The sequence below is a fragment of the Carettochelys insculpta genome, chromosome 1 (assembly GCF_033958435.1).
Source record: "Carettochelys insculpta isolate YL-2023 chromosome 1, ASM3395843v1, whole genome shotgun sequence".
NCBI classification, from domain to species: Eukaryota; Metazoa; Chordata; order Testudines; family Carettochelyidae; genus Carettochelys; species Carettochelys insculpta.
This window is the reverse complement of record NC_134137.1, coordinates 381,185,288-381,207,085: the sequence shown is the minus strand read 5'-3', so window position 1 is coordinate 381,207,085 and position 21,798 is coordinate 381,185,288. Positions and strand designations below refer to the sequence as shown.

The window sequence follows — 21,798 nt, the reverse complement described above, 5'->3', positions numbered from 1 at the left end:
ATCTGCCTTAGCTTAACATACAGGATATAGCCTGTAAGTCTCTTGTGTTACAGCCAAATTACTTTGGTATAAACCTAGAAACTATAATAAAACAAACAATTAAGCCATAAGAAGCTCTGTAGGTATCTCTAGGTAAGCAAGCAGGTTAGCCCTAAAGGCTACAGTAGCTGCGGTGAGCATATTTCCCTATTCTGAATATGGGAGACCTGGAAAAATTACTGATATTTAAGTGAGTTCAATGGGAATCGATCACACAAACATTCAAACCAACAAAATGTTGCCTGAGCCCCTGTTAAAATACTGTATGCTTAGATTCTAATAACGTAAGAACAGCCATACTGAGTCAGAAGCCCATCTAGCCCAGTATCCTGTCTGCCAACGGCAGCCAACACCAGGTGCCCCAGAGGGAGTGGACCAAATCGATAACCCTCAAACTATATGTCTCCTGCCATCCGTCTCCAGCTTCTGACAAACAGAGGCTATGGACACCATTCCTCACCCATCCTGGCTAATAGCCACAGAATCACAGGGCCGGAAGGGACCTCAGGAGGTCATCTAGTCCAGCCCCCTGCTTCAAGCAGGATCAACCCCCACTAAGTCATCCCAGCCAGGACCTTGTCAAGCCAGAACTTAAAAACCTCGAGAGATGGAGAATCCACCACCACTCCAGGCAACACATTCCAGTGCTTCACCACCTCCTGGGGAAGTAGCTTTTCCTAATATCTAACCGACACCTCTCCCTCTGCAACTTCAGACCATTGCTCCTTGTTCTGCCATCTGACACCACTGAGAACAGTTTCTCACCCTCCTTTTTAGAGCTCCCCTTCAGGAAGTTGAAGGCTGCTATTAAATCACCCCTCAGTCTTCTCTTCTGCAAACTAAAGAAGCCCAAATCCCTCAGCCTCTCCTCATAGGTCTTGTGCTCCAGCTCCTCAATCATTTTGGTTGCCCTCCGCTGAACCTTCTCCAGCACATATAGCCACTGATGGATCTAACCTCCAGGAATTTAGTTAGCTCTTTTTCAAACCCTGTTATAGTCCTAACCTTCACAGCCTCCTCTGGTGAGGAGTTCCACAGGCTGACTGTGCACTTCCTTTTCTTTGTTTTAAAACTACTGCCCAGTAATTTCATTTGGCATCCTCCAGTTCTGATATTATGAGAACAAGTAAATAATTTGTCCTTGTTCACTTTCTCCACACTGCTCAATTTTGTGTACCTCTATCATATCCCCATTTAGTCCCCTCTTCTCTAAGCTGAAAAGTCCCAGTCTCCTTAATCTCTCTTCATATGGGACCCGTTTCAAACCCCTAATCATTTTAGTTGGTCTTTTTTGGACCTTTTCTAATGCCAATACATCTTTTCTGAGATGAGGAGACCACATCTGTACACAGTATTCAAGGTGTGGGTGTACCATGGTTTTATATAAGGGCAGTAAGATATTGTCCCTCTTACTCTCTATCCCTGTTTTAATGGGTCCTAACCTCCTGTTTGCTTTTTTGACTGCCGCTGCACACTGCATGAATGTTTTCAGAGAACTATCCACAATGACTCCAAGATCTATTTCCTGATGCGTTCTAGCTAAATTAGCCCCCCTCATACTGTATGTATAGGTGGGGTTATTCTTTCCAATGTGCATTACTTTACATTTATCCACATTAAATTTCATTTGCCATTTTATTGCCCAGTCACTCAGTTTTGTGAGATCCTTTTGAAGTTCTTCACACTCTGTTCAGTGACCTCATGTCTTTAAGGGATTAGGGCTCAAACAAGGACGGGTGTCATGCGCTCACTGCCACGTACCTCACTCACATGGAGTGGGTGACTGACTCCCTGCCCTCCGCACCTGGCTGGGCTCCCAGAACAGACCCACCTCTCCTGGTGCCTTGCACACCTTCTTCCTAGGGCAACACGTGGGTGTGGAGAACACAGCAGCCGTGTCTACACGTGCACGCTACTTCGAAGTAGCGGCACTAACTTCGAAATAGCGCCCGTCACGGCTACACGCGCCGGGCGCTATTTCGAAGTTAACTTCGACGTTAGGCGGCAAGATGTCGAAGTCGCTAACCCCATGAAGGGATAGGAATAGCGCCCTACTTCGACGTTCAACGTCGAAGTAGGGACCGTGTAGTCGTTGCGCGTCCCGCAACTTCGAAATTGCCGGGTCCGCCATGGCGGCCATCAGCTGAGGGGTTGAGAGACGCTCTCTCTCTAGCCCCTGCGGGGCTCTATGGTCACCGTGGGCAGCAGCCCTTAGCCCAGGGCTTCTGGCTGCTGCTGTGGCAGCTGGGGATCTATGCTGCAGGCACAGGGTCTGCAACCAGTTGTCAGCTCTGTGTATCTTGTGTTGTTTAGTGCAACTGTGTCTGGGAGGGGCCCTTTAAGGGAGCGGCTTGCTGTTGAGTCCACCCTGTGACCCTGTCTGCAGCTGTGCCTGGCACCCTTATTTCGATGTGTGCTACTGTGGCGTGTAGACGTTCCCTCGCAGCGCCTATTTCGATGTGGTGCTGCGCAACGTCGATGTTGAACATTGACGTTGCCAGCCCTGGAGGACGTGTAGACGTTACTCATCGAAATAGCCTATTTCGGTGTTGCTACATTGAAATAAGCTATTTCGATGTTGGCTTCACGTGTAGACGTAGCCAGGGACACATGCTCCCTCCCCCGATTTCTGCCCGGGATCTCGGCAGGATGTGGCTAACAGCAGCTGTTTGGCCCCGCGAGGGAGGGGAGTTGCTTTCAGATGGGGTTGGGGTTGGGGTAGGGAAGGATGAATTTACAGAACTCATCTCTTATCGCACACCCCCCGCCCCCGGCCCTGTTCCGATGTGGCTGGAAACAGCTTGTCCCTTGCAGCCTGACAGTGCCAAAACGCAGCTCTCATCTCCCGCTGCCTCCTGGCCCCGGGGATAGCGTGGGCAGGAAGAGGGTAAGCCCTAATGGTAGCCTGACTGCGCGGGCTTCAGCAAATCCCGCCAGAGAGGTGGCTCAGCAGAGGAGAGCTCCCTGTGGGATGGGGGGAGACATCCTCCAGGACAGAGCAGGAGCTGGGGCTGGAGGTGGGTGTGGGGGAAGAGGGAGGGCACTGACCCTCGGCCTCTGGGGCTGCTGTAGATTCTGCAGGCTCAGGGTGTGACCAGGCTGCAAATTGCTCCTCTCTCCTGCTACCCCAGAGCTGAGCCAAGGGGCAGACAGGCTTCCCTGTGCCAGCGCTGTGCCGGCCTTCAGCTCATGCAGGGCTTGGCTCCTCCTGGGCAGTGCCCCAGCCAGAGGTCTTGGGCTCTCCCGGCCACAGGAAGGAAGGAGCCTGCCAGCCAGGCCATGGGTGAGCTCAGTGCTCTGACCAGGCCTGGTTCTCTGCACAGCACTGGGAGTGGGATGTGCCCCTCCGAGGGGAGTGGGAAGTACGGAGGAGGTCAGGGTGAGGGGCAAGTCGAAGGGGCAAAGCAGGGATTGGACAGGAAGAGGGGAAAGACCGATGGGTGGGCGAGAGAGGTAACGTAGCTGGCAGCTACCCGGCACCTGCCTGCACTCGCCACCTCCTGTAGCCAAAGCGGCTAGGATGAGGACATGGCAGGGCTCTGCAGGCTGCACTGTAGGACCAAGGGAGGAGCTGGCTCCATCCCCAGCACATTTGCCTCATCGTCCGTCTTGCGCACGCGCCCCCGTCACTCATCATCTGATGCTCCCCCCGTCACTGCTGGTGGCAGGCAGGGGGTGAACAGGGACCCACCAGTACTGATGGGACAGAGACAGAAAATATGGGCCAATTTCCCAAATTTAAGGAGAAAGTCAGGGCATCTGCAGGAGGCTGTCCATGCAGGACTGTCCCTTTAAAAACATCTGGGCACCCTATGCCTAGGAGACCAGCGTGCCTGGCTCTTCCCTCTCTATTCCTAGCAGGAGGTGTGACTGCTGAGTGGAGCAGGACCGGGAGAGGTATCCCAGTGTCTTCAGCCACTCCCAGAGGGGCTGAGCCAGGAATCAATCCCAGCCTCTGGGCTGTTCCCCCACTAGGTCCTCTCTACAGGAATCCTGCCCCAAATTTGACATCCCTGCATGTACCCCAGAACCTGACAACCCGGCAGTCAGCCATGGTGTGCGGCCAGCTGAGACCTCGCGCAGCGAGGAATGATCCTCGGCCTTTGTGAGACCAGGGCAGAGGGCCACCCGCAGGCAGCTTGATCGTCAGAATGGGGGTTGGGGCAGAAGGCGATGGAAGAGAGGGGGTGGGAGTGCCCCGGGTTTTAGGTGTCCCAATGTATTGTTGTCATGGTTAGAAACACAAGACATGGCTGGAGATGGGAGAAGTGTGTGGAACGCAGGTGAATTGGTGACCCACCAGAAGTCCCAGTGGGTTTGTGCTTTCTCCGTTGGCTATCAACGGTTCAGTGGGATCAATACCTCACAGCCATTCCCAGGGAGCTTTCTTCGGGCAAGGGGCTGGCATCTAAACTCCCCATGAGCTGGATGGAAAGAGGCTCCCAGAAGCCCAGCTGGTGGTGATGTGGAACAATCTGACTGCCGGCGGCTATGCCTGGGGTGTTCTAACGCTATTGTAGGGCAGGTGCTTATATCTACTGAATTATAGCACAAGATCGGCCACACTGGGTCAGAGCAAAGGTGCGTCCAGCCCCGTGTTCTGTCTCATGACGGAGGGCAATGCCGGGAGCCCCAGAGGGAGTGAACACAGCCGGTAACTATCAGGTGATCCCCCCGTTATCCACGTCCAGCCTCTGGCAAACAGGCTAGGGACGCCATCTCCTCCTGTGCTGGCCAGCAGCCATCCATGGACCTGCCCTCCATGGCCTGAGCTAGTTCTATTTCAAACCTTGTTATAGCCTCGGTCTTCCCAACAGCCTCTGGCAAAGAGTCCCACAGGCCGACTGCACACTGTGCAAACAACTACTCTTTGTTTTGTTGTTTTCAACCTGCTGCCAGTTCCTTTCAGGTTAGTTTGTGTTACAAGGAGCAAATAGTGCTGCCTTATTGACTTGGTCCGTGACACGAGTCGTGGTTTAGACGCTCTGTCGATTGCCACGGCCCTGTTTTCCTTTCCCCCAGACCCTTTTCATACCTTTGTCGTGAGCGACTTTTGTCAATAGCAATGTTGTGTGTGTGTGTGTGTGTGAGACTCCATTTTGAGAGGACAAACTCCATTTTATAAGGTGCCAGATAACACCGGCACAGGCAGAACTGGGTGTTAGCTGGTGGCTGGGTAATGTGCGGGAGGTACTCCCCTGGGTCCTAAGCAACCCAGTTTTTTACTGTTAGAGCAGGCAGCTCCTAGCACTCTCACCCACGGCCAGGCTGTAGTAACCAAACGGTTAAAGTTCTTTTTGTTGTGCCGGCTGTGTTGCAGTGACAAAAGGGTTAACAGGGTCAGGCTCAGAGCTTAACTAGTTACAAGTTTATTTAAGCTACAGTTATAAGCGTGGGGTTACAAAAGGCTATTGTTTACTTCTTATATGCTAGCAAAGTACAGGTGTTAACAAGTTATGTTACAATCCAATACAAAGATATCTGTTACCATCTAACACAATGATATCTTGACACAATGACATCTAGTTACAGAGCTCTAATTCTTTAGCTGTGCACAAAAAGTCGGAGACCTAGCATGGGTGTATCTTACCCTCTCTGCGTCTCTCGATACCAGCGTAGCCAAGCCGGATCGGTCACTCAATTCCGCGGAAAGGCGAATATGAGGTTGGGCGTCCCCAGCTGTGGACCTCGGGAGGCAATCACCTGACCCGACCAGCAGGTAGTTGGTGGAATGCACTCAAAGTTAGAGTTCTGCTGGACCCATCTTTTATACCCCTCTGGGTTACGTATTCTCTTTCTTATCTATGGTGCCAGATCATACTGGTCTGTCTTTGTGACGCCAGTTTGTTACAAGGGCATTTCTTAGTTTGCACTTGTAAGACAGGAGATAAGCAATTTGAGAGTACAGGACATTCTTTTTGTGCGGGCGGGGCACTTCCCCTTCTGGAATGGTTGTGTGTGTGTGCATCATATCGATCAATGCCAGCTGGGGTGATTTCTGGAGGGTCTCCCCCCGTCTCATGTTGACAGTTTGGCCTGTTAGCCTTCTAGCTGTACTTTCTGCTTCTCAGGGTCACGATAAGCTAGCACATCTGGGCCTCAATGAGGGCATCAAAGACTGTGCTGTCAGCAGCCATTTCCGTGCCCTGTGTGCTCCTCGGTGGGGAGGGGGGGCAGCGAGCAAGCTGGCTTGTAAGGGGGAGACTTTGTGTGGCTACATTCCACCCCCTGATGCACCACACTACATCCCAGAATGCAAGGTGGTTCCAACTGGATTTTCCCGCCCTTGTACCTCAGAAGTTGCGTCCCACCGACAGCCAAAAGAAAATCCCAGCACCTGTTGGCCTGTGCCAGGGTCTCGGCAGAGTCAGAGCCGAGGCTGCCGGCTGCGCTACCCCTCCCAGCAGCTCTGTAGTGTTACTTCCTCGCTGTCCGCGTCTGCGCGATCCTTCTGTTCTTCCACGCGGGCGATTTGGGCCCTCGGCGTCATGCCGAATGCTGTGTTTAACTTACACGCTATGCATGCTGTCCGATTATTACTGATTATTAGAGTCATTTTCCCCTTTCCTACGTACTGTTTAAACTTGTTCCTCTGTCTTTGGTCTTCCCAATCCACGTTAATTCCTCACCAGTGACAGACACGGCCGGGGCCAGCAGGCTGGCACCTCTGGGGCAGGGACACCCCAGCTTGTGGGCTTGCCTAATTGGGCAGCTGCTTTAGCCCAGGAGTACCCCACTGAACACATGCAGGCCGCCGAGGACACCGATGGCCGCATTAGGTCAGAGCACAGGCTCTGGTATCAGTCGTTTCTCTGACAGAATTGTTGGGCTCCTGATACTGCGCACGACACCCCCAGGAGGAATGGTTCGGTTAGCACAGCTTTGTGCTCTGAAAAGCACTGGGAAACACAGGCACGCCGGTCTGGGGTGCCCTTCTGCCTCCACGCCTGCCCCGGATACCTCCCAAGCACCAGGCTGGGACTCTGCAAGCATAGCACTTGCCTGCCAGCTACTCCAGGGAAGCTGAGCTGAAGCACGGGAAGATTGCCATGTCACCAAGCTGGAAAGGACCTGGGAAATCACCAAGTCTAGTCCCCTGCCTGCTTGGCAGGGTAACGCGCCATCCCTCAGAAATGTTTTTTTTTAAAAAAAAAACAAACGAGGAATCTCATTGCTCCGGGTGGTCTCCATGAGGATTGAACTGACAGGGTGGGGTTGAGCAGGCCAATGCTCAAACCACTGTTATCCCTGCCCACTCAGCTGCACGGTCACTGGGTGTGAGCTGTCACATCCGTTCCCACTTCCAGGTTCATCTCCTCCTCCCCCACCTCCCAGCCTCAGCCCCAGCCCTGCTGGGTTATAAATGCCTGGGACCCAGCACAGGCTCAGCTCCAGTCCCAAGCACCCAGCCCAGCCACCCAGATCGACAGACAGACAGGTGAGTCCCTGCCCCCTGCAGTCCCCCCTCCCCTCTGTGCTGTGTGCTGGGTACTGGGGACAGTCAGGCCCTGAGGTGGGACGCGGGGCCTGGACTTGTCCGTGGTGTTGGGTTTATGTGGCTTCCCCACTCACAGCCCTGCCACCCAAGGGAAGGGTCCTGACCAAGAGCATGGTGGCCAAAGCTCCCCACCCCCCCCAGCTGGCACTGAACCAGGGTCCCCCCATGTAACTCCTGACACAGGATACCCCACAGAGCGGTACATGAGCTGCATTTCCCTCACCTTGCGCACCCCAGGGATGTTGTACAAACCCTTCCAACCCCTACCCTGGTGGAGCAGAGAAGGCAGAAGTGCTGGGGGAACCCCATGGCAGTGCAGGGATTCAGGATGGGTGTGGGATGCTCCATAGTAGCGCAGAGATGCAGGACAGGTGTGGGATCCCCCACGACAGTGCAGGGATGCAGGGCGGGTGTGGGATCTCCCATGGCAGCACAGGGATGCAGGACGGGTGTGGGATCTCCCACGACAGTGCAGGGATGCAGGATGGGTGTGGGATGCTCCATAGTAGCGCAGAGATGCAGGACAGGTGTGGGATCCCCCATGCCAGTGCAGGGATGCAGGACAGGTGTGGGATCCCCCATGGCAGCGCAGGGATGCAGGACGGGTGTGGGATCCCCCATGGCAGCGCAGGGATGCAGGGCGGGTGTGGGATCTCCCACGACAGTGCAGGGATGCAGGACGGGTGTGGGATCCCCCACGACAGTGCAGGGATGCAGGGCGGGTGTGGGATCTCCCATGGCAGCACAGGGATGCAGGACGGGTGTGGGATCTCCCACGACAGTGCAGGGATGCAGGATGGGTGTGGGATGCTCCATAGTAGCGCAGAGATGCAGGACAGGTGTGGGATCCCCCATGCCAGTGCAGGGATGCAGGACAGGTGTGGGATCCCCCATGGCAGCGCAGGGATGCAGGACGGGTGTGGGATCCCCCATGGCAGTGCAGGGATGCAGGACGGGTGTGGGATCCCCCATGGCAGCGCAGGGATGCAGGACGGGTGTGGGATCTCCCACGACAGTGCAGGGATGCAGGACGGGTGTGGGATCCCCCATGGCAGTGCAGGGATGCAGGACGGGTGTGGGATCCCCCATGGCAGCGCAGGGATGCAGGGCGGGTGTGGGATCCCCCATGGCAGCGCAGGGATGCAGGACGGGTGTGGGATCTCCCACGACAGTGCAGGGATGCAGGACGGGTGTGGGATCCCCCATGGCAGTGCAGGGATGCAGGACGGGTGTGGGATCTCCCACGACAGTGCAGGGATGCAGGACGGGTGTGGGATCTCCCACGACAGTGCAGGGATGCAGGGCGGGTGTGGGATCCCCCATGGCAGTGCAGGGATGCAGGGCGGGTGTGGGATCTCCCATGGCAGCGCAGGGATGCAGGACGGGTGTGGGATCTCCCATGGCAGCGCAGGGATGCAGGGCGGGTGTGGGATCTCCCATGGCAGCGCAGGGATGCAGGACGGGTGTGGGATCTCCCATGGCAGCGCAGGGATGCAGGACGGGTGTGGGATCTCCCATGGCAGCGCAGGGATGCAGGACGGGTGTGGGATCTCCCACGACAGTGCAGGGATGCAGGGCGGGTGTGGGATCCCCCATGGCAGTGCAGGGATGCAGGACGGGTGTGGGATCTCCCATGGCAGCGCAGGGATGCAGGACGGGTGTGGGATCTCCCATGGCAGTGCAGGGATGCAGGGCGGGTGTGGGATCCCCCATGGCAGCGCAGGGATGCAGGACGGGTGTGGGATCCCCCATGGCAGCGCAGGGATGCAGGGCGGGTGTGGGATCTCCCATGGCAGTGCAGGGATGCAGGACGGGTGTGGGATCTCCCATGGCAGCGCAGGGATGCAGGACGGGTGTGGGATCCCCCATGGCAGCGCAGGGATGCAGGACGGGTGTGGGATCCCCCATGGCAGTGCAGGGATGCAGGACGGGTGTGGGATCTCCCATGGCAGCGCAGGGATGCAGGGCGGGTGTGGGAGCTGCCATTCCAGATCAGGGTGGTGCTGCCTGGAGCTCACAGCCCACTCTCCAGCCAAGCTCTCCCTTGCTGCGGCTGTGCAGTAACACAGGCTCACAGCTCTGCCTTGCAGCCATGGGATGGGGGTGTTTCCAGTGGGACCCTGCAGGGTGCAGTTCCCGGCCCTGCACTAATTAAGGCTGACACCAGCGACCTGGAAGGACACACGACTCCGTCCCTGGCAGGTCTGCAGGTGGCACAAAGTTTGGTACGGAGGAAGGATGAGGGCGCTCACTGACAGGGAGCCATCTGGGTCTCCCAGTGAATGGGGACCAGCAAACAATGTGTGTCTCAGTTTGGCTGAGTGTCAGTGCAGACAGCTGGGTACGAAGAGCACAGGCCAGCCTGGTGGGTGGGGTCTGTATCCTGGGACATGGGGACTGTGTAAGTGATTTGGGGTCACCCGAGCTCCCAGTGCAATGAATAGTTTCCTTCCTAGAGCCGGGGGTGAGGAACGCGGAGGAACTCCTGAAAATGACAAGACAAACTGCAGCCTGCGCCTGGCAGAAGCAGTGCAAAGGCTTGAGGGCGTTAGGGTAACTGAGGAGCTAAGGGAGGGGCAAGGAGCCTGCAGTGAACCTGGTGGGGGTTGGAGCTGGGTGGGGAGTTTTCCTTTGTGGGGGATGGAATCACAGACTCACAGAACACGAGAACCGGAAGGGCCCTCGAGAGGTCACCGAGTCCAGTCCCTGCCCTCACCGCAGGGCCAAGCACCACCTCGGCCATCCCCCACAGACTCATAGAATTCCAGGGCTGGAAGGGACCTCGGGAGGTCACCTAGTCCAGCCCCTAACAGGTGTCTGTCTAACCTGCTCTTAAACATCCCCACTGGTGGAGATTCCACAACCTCCCTACCAATTTATTCCACAGTTAAACCCCCTGACAGTCAGGGAGTATCTCCTAATGGCCAACCTAAACCTCCCTTGCTGCAGTTTAAGCCCATTGCTCCTTGTCCTGTCCTCAGAGGCCCAGGAGAACAATTTTTCTCCCTCCTCCTGGCAAGCCTCTTTGAGGTACTTGAAAACCACTGTCATGTCCCCTCTAAATCTTCTCTTTCCTAACCTAAACAAGTCCAGTTCTTTCAGTCTCCCATCATAGCTCATGTTGTCTAGACCAGAGATTCTCAAACTTTTCAGCATCCTGTCCCCCTTTTTACCAAAAATTCAATTCATAATGTAAAATAAATACAAAAGCTCGATGTAAAAATGCTATTTAAAATTAAAAATAAGCAGAAATAGTTTTTCGTGGTCCCAAAATTTAATAAAATGTAATTTAACATCAGAAAGAGCAGAAACAAAACGAATTTAGTGTGAAGGATGACGCTGCATTTTCTTCTCAAGGTGGGAAATCCTCGCTTTGAAAGATGAAAGTGCGCAGAGCAAATCGTTTTCGACATCCAGTCGATTTCTTTGTTTTGTTTTTAATGTGAGTGAACCTGAGAAGCTTTTTCATGGGGCTGTATGTACAAGCATGGAGGAACAACACATAGCTCTTCTTCCCCAGCTTTCAAGTACACGGGGAAATATTTTATCCAAAATTCCTCCAGCCCTGAGGTACCAAAATTCTTTTGCACTTGAATCATATTTTATTTCGGGTGCCTGTTCTTGCAATTCTTCTGGCGATGTATCGACATGAGCATCGAATGGATTGCTCACTAATTTACAAATGGGGTTGTCAGAAAGTTGTTTGGAAAATAGCGGACAGCAGAGCCAGTGGAGCTGAGCTGCCCCACCCTGAGCTGGGCGCCAAATGCTGAAGCCTTAATGTCCCCCCACCCCGACAGCCCCTGGGGCCCCCTTAACTCCAAAGGCTGCGATGGCTGGATGCAGCCCCATGCTGGCTATGGCCTGGGCCCCATGGCCTGGAGGCCAACTATGGATCAGCCAAGCTAACGGCAGAGCCCTCACCTTGCAGATGCTTGGTGCAGACCCAGCTGGCCTGCTGCCTGTGTCCTGTGCCAGCCGCCAGAGCCGCCCACCCGCCTGATCCCTGAGCTGCCAGACCTGCCCACGTCAGGCGCCCGCCCACCTGATCCCTGAGCTGCCGGACCTGCCCGCTTGTCCCCACACCAGCCACCATGGCCAGTTTCCTGCTCACCCACCAGCTGCCAGGGATAGACGTCTGCACACCAGCTGGCAGAGCTGCCCACCCAAACTGCGGGTCAGCCTCCTGAGCCCCTCAATGCTGGGACCAGCCGCCTGCCTGCCAGCCCAAACCGGAGCCACCTTCCTGGGCTGGGAACTAGCGGTGTGACAGGGACCCTGCCGAGGATGTGGGGAAGGGCCCTGGGGTGCCTGGGGGTGTGATGGAGTGGGGGGAGTGCATGTGTGAGTCAGGCTGGATGTCTGAGGCAAGCAGAGCAGTTCCCAGTGGCTAAGGATGACCCTGGGGCTACAACTGGCAGGTAACACCTCTGCCTGAACAAAGAGGAGGGAGGAGCCGAGCTGGGTTTTGAATCGGGGGCAGCAGTTAGAGGCGAGGGAAAGAGGAGCTGGAAGGCAGCCAGCCGGAGGAGGGGGAAAGCTACACCCCAGAGGGGCACCCCTCGGGGCCTTCTCCCCAGGACGGGTTGGAAGGACTGTCTCTGGCTGCTGTACTGTCGCTTCTGGGAGAAACTGGGCATCTGTTGCCTAATAAACCTTCTGTTGTACCTGCTGTGTGAGAGTCACTCCTGCCAGCAGAGGGGGTGCAGTGCAGGGGGACCCCTGAACCCCATCACAGGGGGTCACTGGGAATCTCGTGCACCAGGCTGGGCGCGAAGAGGAGCGGATCCATGTGTCTGGCACTAAACCCGCTCTCTAGCGAGAGAACTACTGCAGAGGGGCTGCAGCTGCAGCTGACATTCCAACCACGTGCACACAGACCGGCCTCCAGCCCGGGCACACCGGGGCCTCCGCCAGACTCTTCCCTCCAGCCACCTCTGAGCACCCTCCCTCTGAGCTCCAGCATAGGGGGGAGCGGGACAGTGGGAGATGGCAAATGCCCCTTCTGAGAACCGCTTTCTGCTGCAGATGGGACCCTGGTGTCTGGAACCAAAGGCCCCTGGGCGAGCCTGGCCTCCCCTCCTCCCACCTGCTGCCCGGGGCCAGGGAGTCCCTGGCGGTGCTGCTGGCAGAGCCCATCTGTGCAGGGCTGGGGCCTGGCTCCCTGCTGGGCGGCCGGTTCTCTCCCTGGGGCACAGCTCCGTGAGGGCTGGAGGCAGAAGGGCCCTTTGGACCTAGGGAGAGGGGCTCTGAGCTGAGTCCTCTGGGACGACGGGACAGGATCCCTGGGGGCACTGCCAGCCCAGCCAGGCCCTTGGCAAACAGTCCCAGGGCTGAAGCCCCCCACGAAATGCCCCCGGGGGAGGGAGGTGCCTCAGGCTCCCCTGGCTCATCTCTCTGGTGCGGTTTCTCCCCAGGGGAAGTGAGAAGATGGGACCAGTCGCCTGCTTCAGCCTCTTCCTCCTCGGCTGCCTGGTCTGCAGCCCCTCGCTGGCAGCTGAGAACCTGCCTGGCCCTGTGGAGCCGGCGGCCCCGAGTGCTGCTAGCCAGGGTGAGAACTGGGAAGTAGATTCATTTCCTTCGGGTGCTCCCAGGGCCACGGCCCATCTCCTGCTGCAGGGGTCACTGCCCTGGAGGGAGGCCCAGCCCCACAGCCCCTCCCCAGGCAGCAGGGGAGAGACAGTGGATGAAATACCACTGGGGTCAGCCCTGCCCCAGAGGATGGGAGGGGACCAGCCTGGGCCATGTGCTCTCACCGGGGCAGCTGCAGGCTCCCACACCCCCTGTGGTCCCACACCCTCCCGCTGGGCATCCGTGTCCCTGTGGGTCCCTCTCCAAGGGCTGGTCATGGCTCCGTGTCACCCGCACACCTCGGTGTGTGTCACTGGCCATGGAGTGGGACCTAGACCACCTCCCAGAGAAAGAGTGAGTGTCCTCTACAGCCCAAGCCCACAGCCAGCCGGCCTCCAGCTCAAGCTGTAGAGGTGCCGGCACTGAGCTCTGGAGGTCCCAGGCTCTAGCCTGCCTGTGGGCAGCTATAACTGTGGTGGCTGCAGCTTCTCCCCCATCCAGCCCCTGCTCCTTGCTGGGCTGCCCTATGTGGGGCCCAAGGCTCCTTTGCCTTCACTATGGGCCTCTCTACCTCCCCTGCTGGGGTATGGCTCTGACCTTCTCCCTCTCTGGCCTGGATGGGCCCTGACCACCCTGTGTGCCCTGCCCTTGGGGTGGGAAGAGAAGATGGAGACTGTGGGGAGGGGCTGAGGACTGGGCAGTGGAGTTGGGCCTGGGTGGAGACTGGCAGGGCCACAGGAGGGAGAGGGTTGTCTCCCCAAGTGGCAGCTTCACCCCCAGGCTGCCCCTCTGGGGCAGGGGTAGCTCTTGCCCCTCACACAGGGCAAACAGTCCTTCCCCCACAGCTGCCAGGGGAAAGATGCCCAGGCCCCACCCAAGCCCAGAGGCACTGCCCCCCTGCAATCAGGGCTGGATTCCGGGGGTACTGTGGGGTCTGGGCAGGGTCAGCTCCTCCAGGCACCTCAGCCCCAAGCAGACGCCCTGGAAGGTCCCCGAGACAGCCTCTCACTGTGATTTCTCTCCCTTCCCCTGCCCCACCCCTCTCCTCAGGGCCAGTTGCTGAGCCCTGTCCCAAGGGCTGGAGGCACTTTTTCGAAGGCTGCTACGGATACTTCTCCCATGAGAAAACCTGGGAGGAGGCTGAGGTGAGAGGCTGGGGGCTGCTGCCGGGCGCAGGGTCATTACTCTGCATTTTTTCCGACTTCCTGACTCTCCCTCACTCCTTTCTGCTGGGGATTAGACTCACCTGGTGCCGCGTCACCTGTCCCTTATCTACCCCCACCACCCGGGCCAGTCGCACACAGCCCAGCACCAGACGCTGAAAGTCCCACTCCCACTCACAGCACAATGGGGCAGCCGTGGGAAATTGCCGGGCTACCAGTGTCTCGTCTCGCTGCGGAGCTTCCGCACCACCTGAAAGCACTACGAATAACACTAACTCGTCACTGAACGGCCTCAAACAGGTTCAGCCCGTTTGGCGCCATCGTCTCATCAGCGTAGCAAAGTTGACCACCTCGGTGCTCATTGCCTTTCCCAGAGCACTCACGGCTTTGGCGACTAGGGCTGGTGCGGTGCAGGCCCTGGAGGACACCATTTTCTGCTCCCCTTTGGTTCCTGTCTTCTAACCAGCTCCAGGTCCAGGGGAGAACCGAGGGCAGCTCCCATTGCTTCAGAGCCTTTGGGGAGGGACCTTGTCAAAGTCTTTCTGAACGCCCAAGGACCTTCCCCACAGGCTTGTTGGCCCCACACAATGTTGTAGTAGATTGGTGAGGTACAAGTTCCCTTTGCAAAAAGTACATTGAGTCTGTGTTAGTGTCACTCGTACGTGTAACACGCCCCTGTGCCCCAACCCCTACTCCAGTGCTTGCACTCGCAAGGCTCACACTTGTGCCCTTGTGTGTCTGTGCTGCGAGGGGTGGGGTCCGTGCAGGTGAAGGGGAAGGGAGGAAGGAGGTTGCTGTCGGTGTTGGGGGGAGGAATTGGCAGTAACACGGGGTCCCATCCCCTGGGCCTTTGCTGCCTGGGGTGAATCAGGGCCCAGGACTGTGCTGGACTCACGCCTGCTGCTCCCAGTGGTGGGAGAAATGGGGGTAAGAATCTTTGGTTCTCTCTGGCCCAGATTGAGTGCCAGCACAGATGGGATGGAGCCCATCTGGTCTCCATTCACAGCGCCGGAGAAGAGAGCATCGTGTCCTCTTATATCAAGCAGATGAACAAAAGCAAGAAGCCTGTCTGGATCGGACTCTCGGACACTGCACGGGTGAGTGTTGGGCACCTGCTCTGCCTCCTGCAGCTCCTCCCCAGGGCCCCGCGTTCTGGTCACGGCTCAAGGAGGGGCTGGTTGGGAGGTACACCGGGACCCCGAGAGCAGGAGCTCCGTGGAAGGGGTGACAACGGGCTACACCCACCTGCGTTCTCCCCCACAGGATCAGTCCCCAACATCCTGCGCAGAGCACTCACCGCTGTTATTAACATTCACATGGTTACACTCGTGCCCAGGGACCCAGCGACGGCCGTTGGGCTCAGACTGTCACACCCAGGCTGGGAGTCAGCTCGGCCCACACAGACGAGAGCTCTGGGCGAGGGCTGGGGACGTGGGGCATCCCCACAGGCAGAGTGAGCCGTGCGGGGGCAGCAGTGCCCTGGGACCATGGGCAGTCTGTGTGTTCTTCCTGGGCGTGGCCTCAGTGAGGTGGGGATCCCCCGGCCGGAGCTGCTTCGGCTCCCAGCCCTGTAGGGGTGTCACAATGCGTCCCAAGAACCACCAGACTCGGGCCCTGGGCTGGCAGGAAAGGGAAGGTCACAGGTAGCCCCTAGCTGCAAAGGCTTTGTCAGTTACAGGCCACAGCCAGCCCCAGAGACTCTGGTGTGGGCCTGGGTCAGCAGCATGGAGGCTCTTGCCTCACAGGGACAGGAGCACCTGTCAGCCACCTGCCTGCTGCTCCCACCAGCCATCCCGGCTCTTGGCAAAACGCTGTGATTTCAGCTCTCAGGGGTTTCAGCTCTAGGCCTCATCACAAAGAATCACAGAATCACAGGGCTGGAAGGGACCTCAGGAGATCATTGAGTCCAGCCCCCTGCTTCAAGCAGGATCAACCCCCACTAAGTCATCCCAGCCAGGACCTTGTTCAGCCGGGACTTAAAAACCTCAAGGGATGGAGAATCCACCACCTCTCTAGGCAGCGCATTCCACTGCTTCACCACCCACCTGGTGAAGTAGTTTTTTCCTAATATCTAACCTACAACTCCCCCTCTTCAACTTCAGACCATTACTCCTTGTTCTGCCATCTGACACCACTGAGAACAGTTTCTCACCCTCCTCTTTAGAGCTCCCCTTCCGGAAGATGGAGGCTGCTATTAAATCACTCCTCCGTCTTCTATTCTGAAAACTAAACAAGCCCAAATCCCTCATCCTATCTGCAGAGGACTTGTGCTCCAGCCCCTCAATCATTTTTGTAGCCTTCTGCTGAACCTGCTCCAGCAAATCCACATCCTTTTTCTACTAGGGGGCCCACAACTGGACACAATATTCCAGATGTGGCCTCACCAATGATAAATAGAGGGGAACAACTACTTCTCTAGATCTGCTCGAAATGCTCCTGCTCATGCACCCTAGTATAACGTTAGCCTTCTTCTCTACAAGGGCCCTCTGTTTACTCATATCCAGCCTTTCATCCACCATAACCCCTAGGTCCCTTTCCGTCGTACTGCTGCTGAGCCAGTCAGTCCCCAGCCTATAACAATGCTTGGGATTCTTCCACCCGGGTGCAAGACTCTACACTTCTCCTTGTTGAACCGCATCAGATTTCTTTTGGCCCAGTCCTCCAATGTATCCAGGTCACTCTGGATTCTCTCTCTACCCTCCAATGTATCTACCTCTCCCCCTAGTTTTGTGTCATCTGCAAACTTCCTGAGGGTGCAGTCCCGTCCCTCATCCAGGTCATGAATAAAGATGTCGAAAAACACCAGTCCCAGAACTGAGCCTTGCGGCACTTCACTTGAAACCATCCGCCATCCAGAAATTGAGCTATTTACTACTACCCATTGGGCCCGACCGTCACGCCACCTTTCTATCCATTTTATAGTCCAAGAATCCAAACCTTATTTCCTTTTCTTATGGGCAAGAATGTTGTGGGAGACCGTATCAAAAGCTTTGCTGAAGTCAAGGTATATCACACCCACTGACCTCCCCATGTCCACAGAGACAGTTACTTCATCATAAAAGCTAATCAGATTGGTCAGGCAGGACTTGCCCCTGGTGAATCCGTGTTGGCTACTTTTGATCACTTTCCCCTCTTCCAAGTGCTCCAAAACGGATCCCTTGAGGATCCCCTCCATTATTTTCCCAGGGATTGAGGTAAGCCTGACTGGTCACAGAATCGCAGAATCACAGGGCTGGAAGGGACCTCAGCAGGTCACCTATCCAGCCCGCTGCTTCAAGCAGGATCAACCCCCACTAAGTCATCCCAGCCAGGACCTTGTTCAGCTGGGACTTAAAAACCTCCAGGGATGGAGAATCCACCACCTCTCTAGGCAACGCATTCCACTGCTTCACCACCCACCTGGTGAAGTAGTTTTTTCCTAATATCTAACCTACACTTCTCCCTCTTCAACTCCTGACCGTTACTCCTTGTTCTGCCATCTGACACCACTGAGAACAGTTTCTCACCCTCCTCTTTAGAGCTCCCCTTCCGGAAGTTGAAGGCTGCTATTAAATCACCCCTACGTCTTCTCTTCTGTAAACTAAACAAGTCCAAATCCCTCAGCCTCTCCTCATAGGTCTTGTGCTCCAGCCCCTTAATCATTTTTGTTGCATTTCGCTGAACCGGCTCCAGCACATCCACATTCTTTTTCTACTGGGGGGCCCAAAACTGGACACAATATTCCAGATGTGGCCTCACCAGTGCCAAATAAAGAGGAATAACTACTCTAGATGTGCTTAGTTCATGGAGACTGGAGAACTGGAACACTGGAATAAGAACTGGAACCGGGACTGGAGTTGGAATCTTAGAACCAAGGTGGTCACTGCCAGGGCCATCTTACAGTTTTCCATGTGGAGGGGAAAATTCCTCACTTCTCCCCATAGCTACAGGAGGGTCAGGGTCACCTGATTCAGGTGAGCTGTGCCAGCAAACTGCCATCGGTGGCTGGCTTGGCCTGCACGTCCCAGTCCTTTTACATGGCAGGTGGGATGGATGTCTGGACATCTGATTTCCATCCCATTCTTTTGCCCAGTTCACCTGACAGTTGGGCTGGTGCGGGTCACAAGTCCCAAATTCCTGAGGTGTGTATTTGACATCTGGGCCTTCTCTTCAGTCCATTCTCCTTGGTGGGAGGTGATCTCACCGCCTGTTGTGAATCTCAGCACTAAAACATTTCTAACACACCTACAGAGCCAATTCCTGTAACTTCACCTACCAACACGGCACTGACATACAAGGAACAGAAACAAATTCAGGGTATAACCAGCTGTCATGAGACACCTCACTTGGCCCACTGAGCCCAAGAATTGGTGCCACTATAGACGATGGTGACAGAAATGGCTTCCGTCTCCAATTCAAAAATTCAGTCATGTCACACAGGGGAGCTGCGTGTCAGCGTCTCTGGGACGTGGGACTTGCACTGGGACAAATCTAATATTTCACCCACACCCCCAGCTGCTGCGGCTGCCTGGGATGTGTCTGAGAGCTCTGGTCTGGGAGCACCTAGGGGTGCTGATGGCCCTGCTGGTCAGGTGTAGGGGCAGAGCAATGGCCCCTCTGGCACCGATGGAGATGGGGCATCTCCGTGGGCAGCACTGCCTGGCAGCTCAGGGACCCCCACCTCAGCTGCTCCTGCCCACCCCAGCGTGCGGGAGGGGCGGGTGTTTGGGAGCAGTGACAGCACAGACTCCTACACGGGGCTCCCTCCAGCCCACGGGCCGGGGCCACTCGCTACACGCGCCCGACTGCGCTCGGCTCCTCACTTCAAATGTCCCCCCAGCAGCACGGCCATTTCGTAGCCAGGCTCTGTGTCCCCAGTCTGGCTGAGCAGCCTCTCCCGGTGCCCTGCCCGCGGCCCTCCGGCTCCAGCCCGGCTCCAGCTGGGTCACCTCGGCTCTCACGGCTCTTCTCTCTCTGCCTGCAGAATCAGTGCTGGGGCTGGACTGATAAATCCCAAGTCACCTACACAGCCTGGGAGCAGGGGCAGCCGGACAGCCCAGTGAAGAAGGAGCACTGCGTGGCGCTAGAATATTCAGGTGAGCCGGCTGCTCAGCCCCACCTGTGCCTACCGGGGAAGCAGGCAGCGCTCTGAGCCGGGGTTCTGAGAGGCTGACCCAGGCTGGCCCCCACATGCTCTGGAGCCTTCCCCGCCCTTCCCAGGAGAGCAGGGACAGCCCTGGTCCGACCTGGTGGCCCTGCTGCTTCCCCGCTGCCCTGGGTCAGTTCCCCTCTGCTCCAGTGACAGGCAGGAGACACACGCGTGTGGACAGACACAGGGAGTGCCACGGGGGACTCTGCTGTGCTGCTTGAGGGGGTGGCTCTGAACACCTCTGCCCCCGACCCGACTCCTCTGCACCAGGGTGTTGAGCAGGCTGAGCTGTGCAAACACTGAGCCCCACAATGATTTTGGCACCAGAGCTGCATTCACCCTGTCGTGGAATTACACAAGTGCTTGTGAACGTGCTTCACAGGCTGGGGGAGTGCAAATGTTTAGCACTAATGACTGTTCCCCAGGGAGCTGGCACTGGGAGGTGGCTATTAGTGTAACCCGCAGCCAGAGGGCAGAACCCGCCAGATGGGGCCCCTGGCGGGTGCCCAGGGTACCGGCAGGAGGGGAATACGTTCTGAACGGCCCAGCCAGGGAGAGCGGCTCACCAGCGTGGGGGAGTGACAAGGGGTGGGTTTACAGACAGGCTCTAAACGGGGGCACAGAGAATTTCACAGCCAATCCCCTGCCCAGCCCCATTACTGGGCGCCGTGACAGCTCAGGCGCTCCAGCCCCGGCGAGTGTGGGGAGCGAGGGGCAGGGCGGGAGCCTTCTGACATGATGTGGTTATCACTGGGACAGGCCTGGGCCATGCTGAGCGCAGGGTTTTAGGTGGTGACACACAATAGTAACAAGCTGCCCGTTGCCCCCCTGGCTCTGCGACAATGGAGTCACCTTTTTATTTAAATATTACTGATTTGTTACTTTTACAAAGAGTTTGTAAATTACACATAAAAATGTGAAGCAGCCCTGTAGCGCCTTAAAGGGACATGGTGGTTCCAAAGTCATGGAAGTACCAGACCAAGGCTGCCCATGTAACCTTAACTCCGCCCTTGTACATGTGCATTACGATACACTCGTCAGTGACAGGCTCCCTGGGCGTCAGGCCTGGTGCTGGCAGAGGGCCACAGCCAGGGCTGCACTCACGGGACAGGGAGAGAGTCAAACAGCAGCACAAACCCGCAGCCTGGGAACGGGGCACAGAGAAAGGCCTATTTGCCCAGTGGAGCTCCCTGCCGGGTGTGGGGTGCTGCTGAGAGCTGAGCCCTCCAGCCCCGGGGCTGCCCTTCCCCAGGTGCGCTCTGGCCCCACTCAGCAGGAATAGTACTGCAGGGGCAGCCCCAGGGCAGGGGGTAGCGCTGCCTGAGGGAGGACTGTGCTGCTCCGCACACAGCAGGCCGGTAACACTGACTCCTGGGGCAGGGACACATCCCCGCTGCAATGGGGCTGAGCCCTGCCTGGCGCGCACCTTCCCACGGCTACAGCCAGGCCCAGGTGGGCAGGGCACAGGGAGGGAGGGAGGGAGGCAGCCGCCCAGGTCCTGAGCAGGTGCCGCAGCCCCGGGGCAGGTCTCTCGCTGTCCTCTGCCCTCTGGCTGGGGTGGGAACAGGAGCAGCAGCACATGGACCAGGGTTTCCCCTTCCACACTGAGCCCCAGCGTCTCTTTGCAGGGTGGGGCTGCTCCAGTCTGAGGTGTTCAGGGCCCCATCCTGCCCTCCTCTTCCGTGGGAACCTGCACTGGTGCTGGGAGCTTCTCCCAGGGGTGCAATGGGAGAGGGGCTGTTTTATGGCAGGAATGGACCAGCCTGGCTCACCCAGACTTATTTCTATTTGTCTTTCTAGACTATGTGAAATGGCACGATTACCCCTGCGGAGACAAATTCCCTTTCCTTTGCAAGCACAGTGTGCAGGGGAGACGGCTCCCCAAGGCTGGGGGCTCCCAGCTCCTGGGCAGTGAGTGAACGGGGCCCCTCCGGCTCCCCTGGGAGACCAGCTCCTGCGACCCTGGCTGCAAAGCCCCTTCTGCAGAGCAATGCTGTGTGATGCTGCGTGACTCCCGCACCGCCCTGCCCCCTTCTCTCCCTGCCGCCCCCACCCCGGCACTGCTGGTCTGAGCCGTCTCAGCGAAGAGACTGATAATAAACTTCCCCTGAGCACTCAGCTGCGCGTGTCTCTCCCTCTGGCTACTGGCTCCCGCGGGGCAGCTCCATGTGTCGCCTGGCCCTGGCCTCAGCTGCCCAGAGCCAGTCCGGCAGGGGCAGGGGCAGGGGCAGGGGCAGGGGCAGGGGCAGGGGAGGGCACGGAGGAGAAATGGGGGCCCAGACCCACTGGTAAAACCCCGGGGCACTGGTACTGCTGAGGCCTGGCCCAGTCACCCCTCTGCCCCAGCCAGCGCAGTCAGCCCAGCTGTCCTTGCAGTTTCCCTGGAGGGACCTGTGTAA

The 21,798-nt window shown here is 57.2% G+C and overlaps 1 protein-coding gene across 1 annotated transcript; it reads left to right on the top strand.

The window, feature by feature from the left end:
• The first annotated feature begins 7,410 nt into the window (after positions 1-7,410).
• LOC142007565 (dromaiocalcin-1-like) lies at positions 7,411-21,517 on the top strand. The gene is made up of 6 exons (XM_074984251.1): positions 7,411-7,477; positions 12,955-13,088; positions 14,159-14,253; positions 15,228-15,368; positions 19,235-19,346; positions 21,200-21,517. The coding sequence occupies exons 2-6, from the start codon at positions 12,968-12,970 to the stop codon at positions 21,316-21,318; spliced, it is 588 nt and encodes a 195-aa protein (XP_074840352.1). The 5' UTR covers positions 7,411-7,477; positions 12,955-12,967; the 3' UTR covers positions 21,319-21,517.
• Positions 21,518-21,798: the final 281 nt, after the last annotated feature.

Excerpts from the sequence above, each read along its gene's own strand:
- LOC142007565 (XM_074984251.1), top strand. The coding sequence starts at position 12,968 with ATGGGACCAGTCGCCTGCTTCAGCCTCTTCCTCCTCGGCTGCCTGGTC. Across the intron at positions 13,089-14,158 it reads CCCGAGTGCTGCTAGCCAGG|GGCCAGTTGCTGAGCCCTGT; the intron begins GTGAGAACTGGG and ends CCCTCTCCTCAG. Across the intron at positions 15,369-19,234 it reads GACTCTCGGACACTGCACGG|AATCAGTGCTGGGGCTGGAC; the intron begins GTGAGTGTTGGG and ends CTCTGCCTGCAG.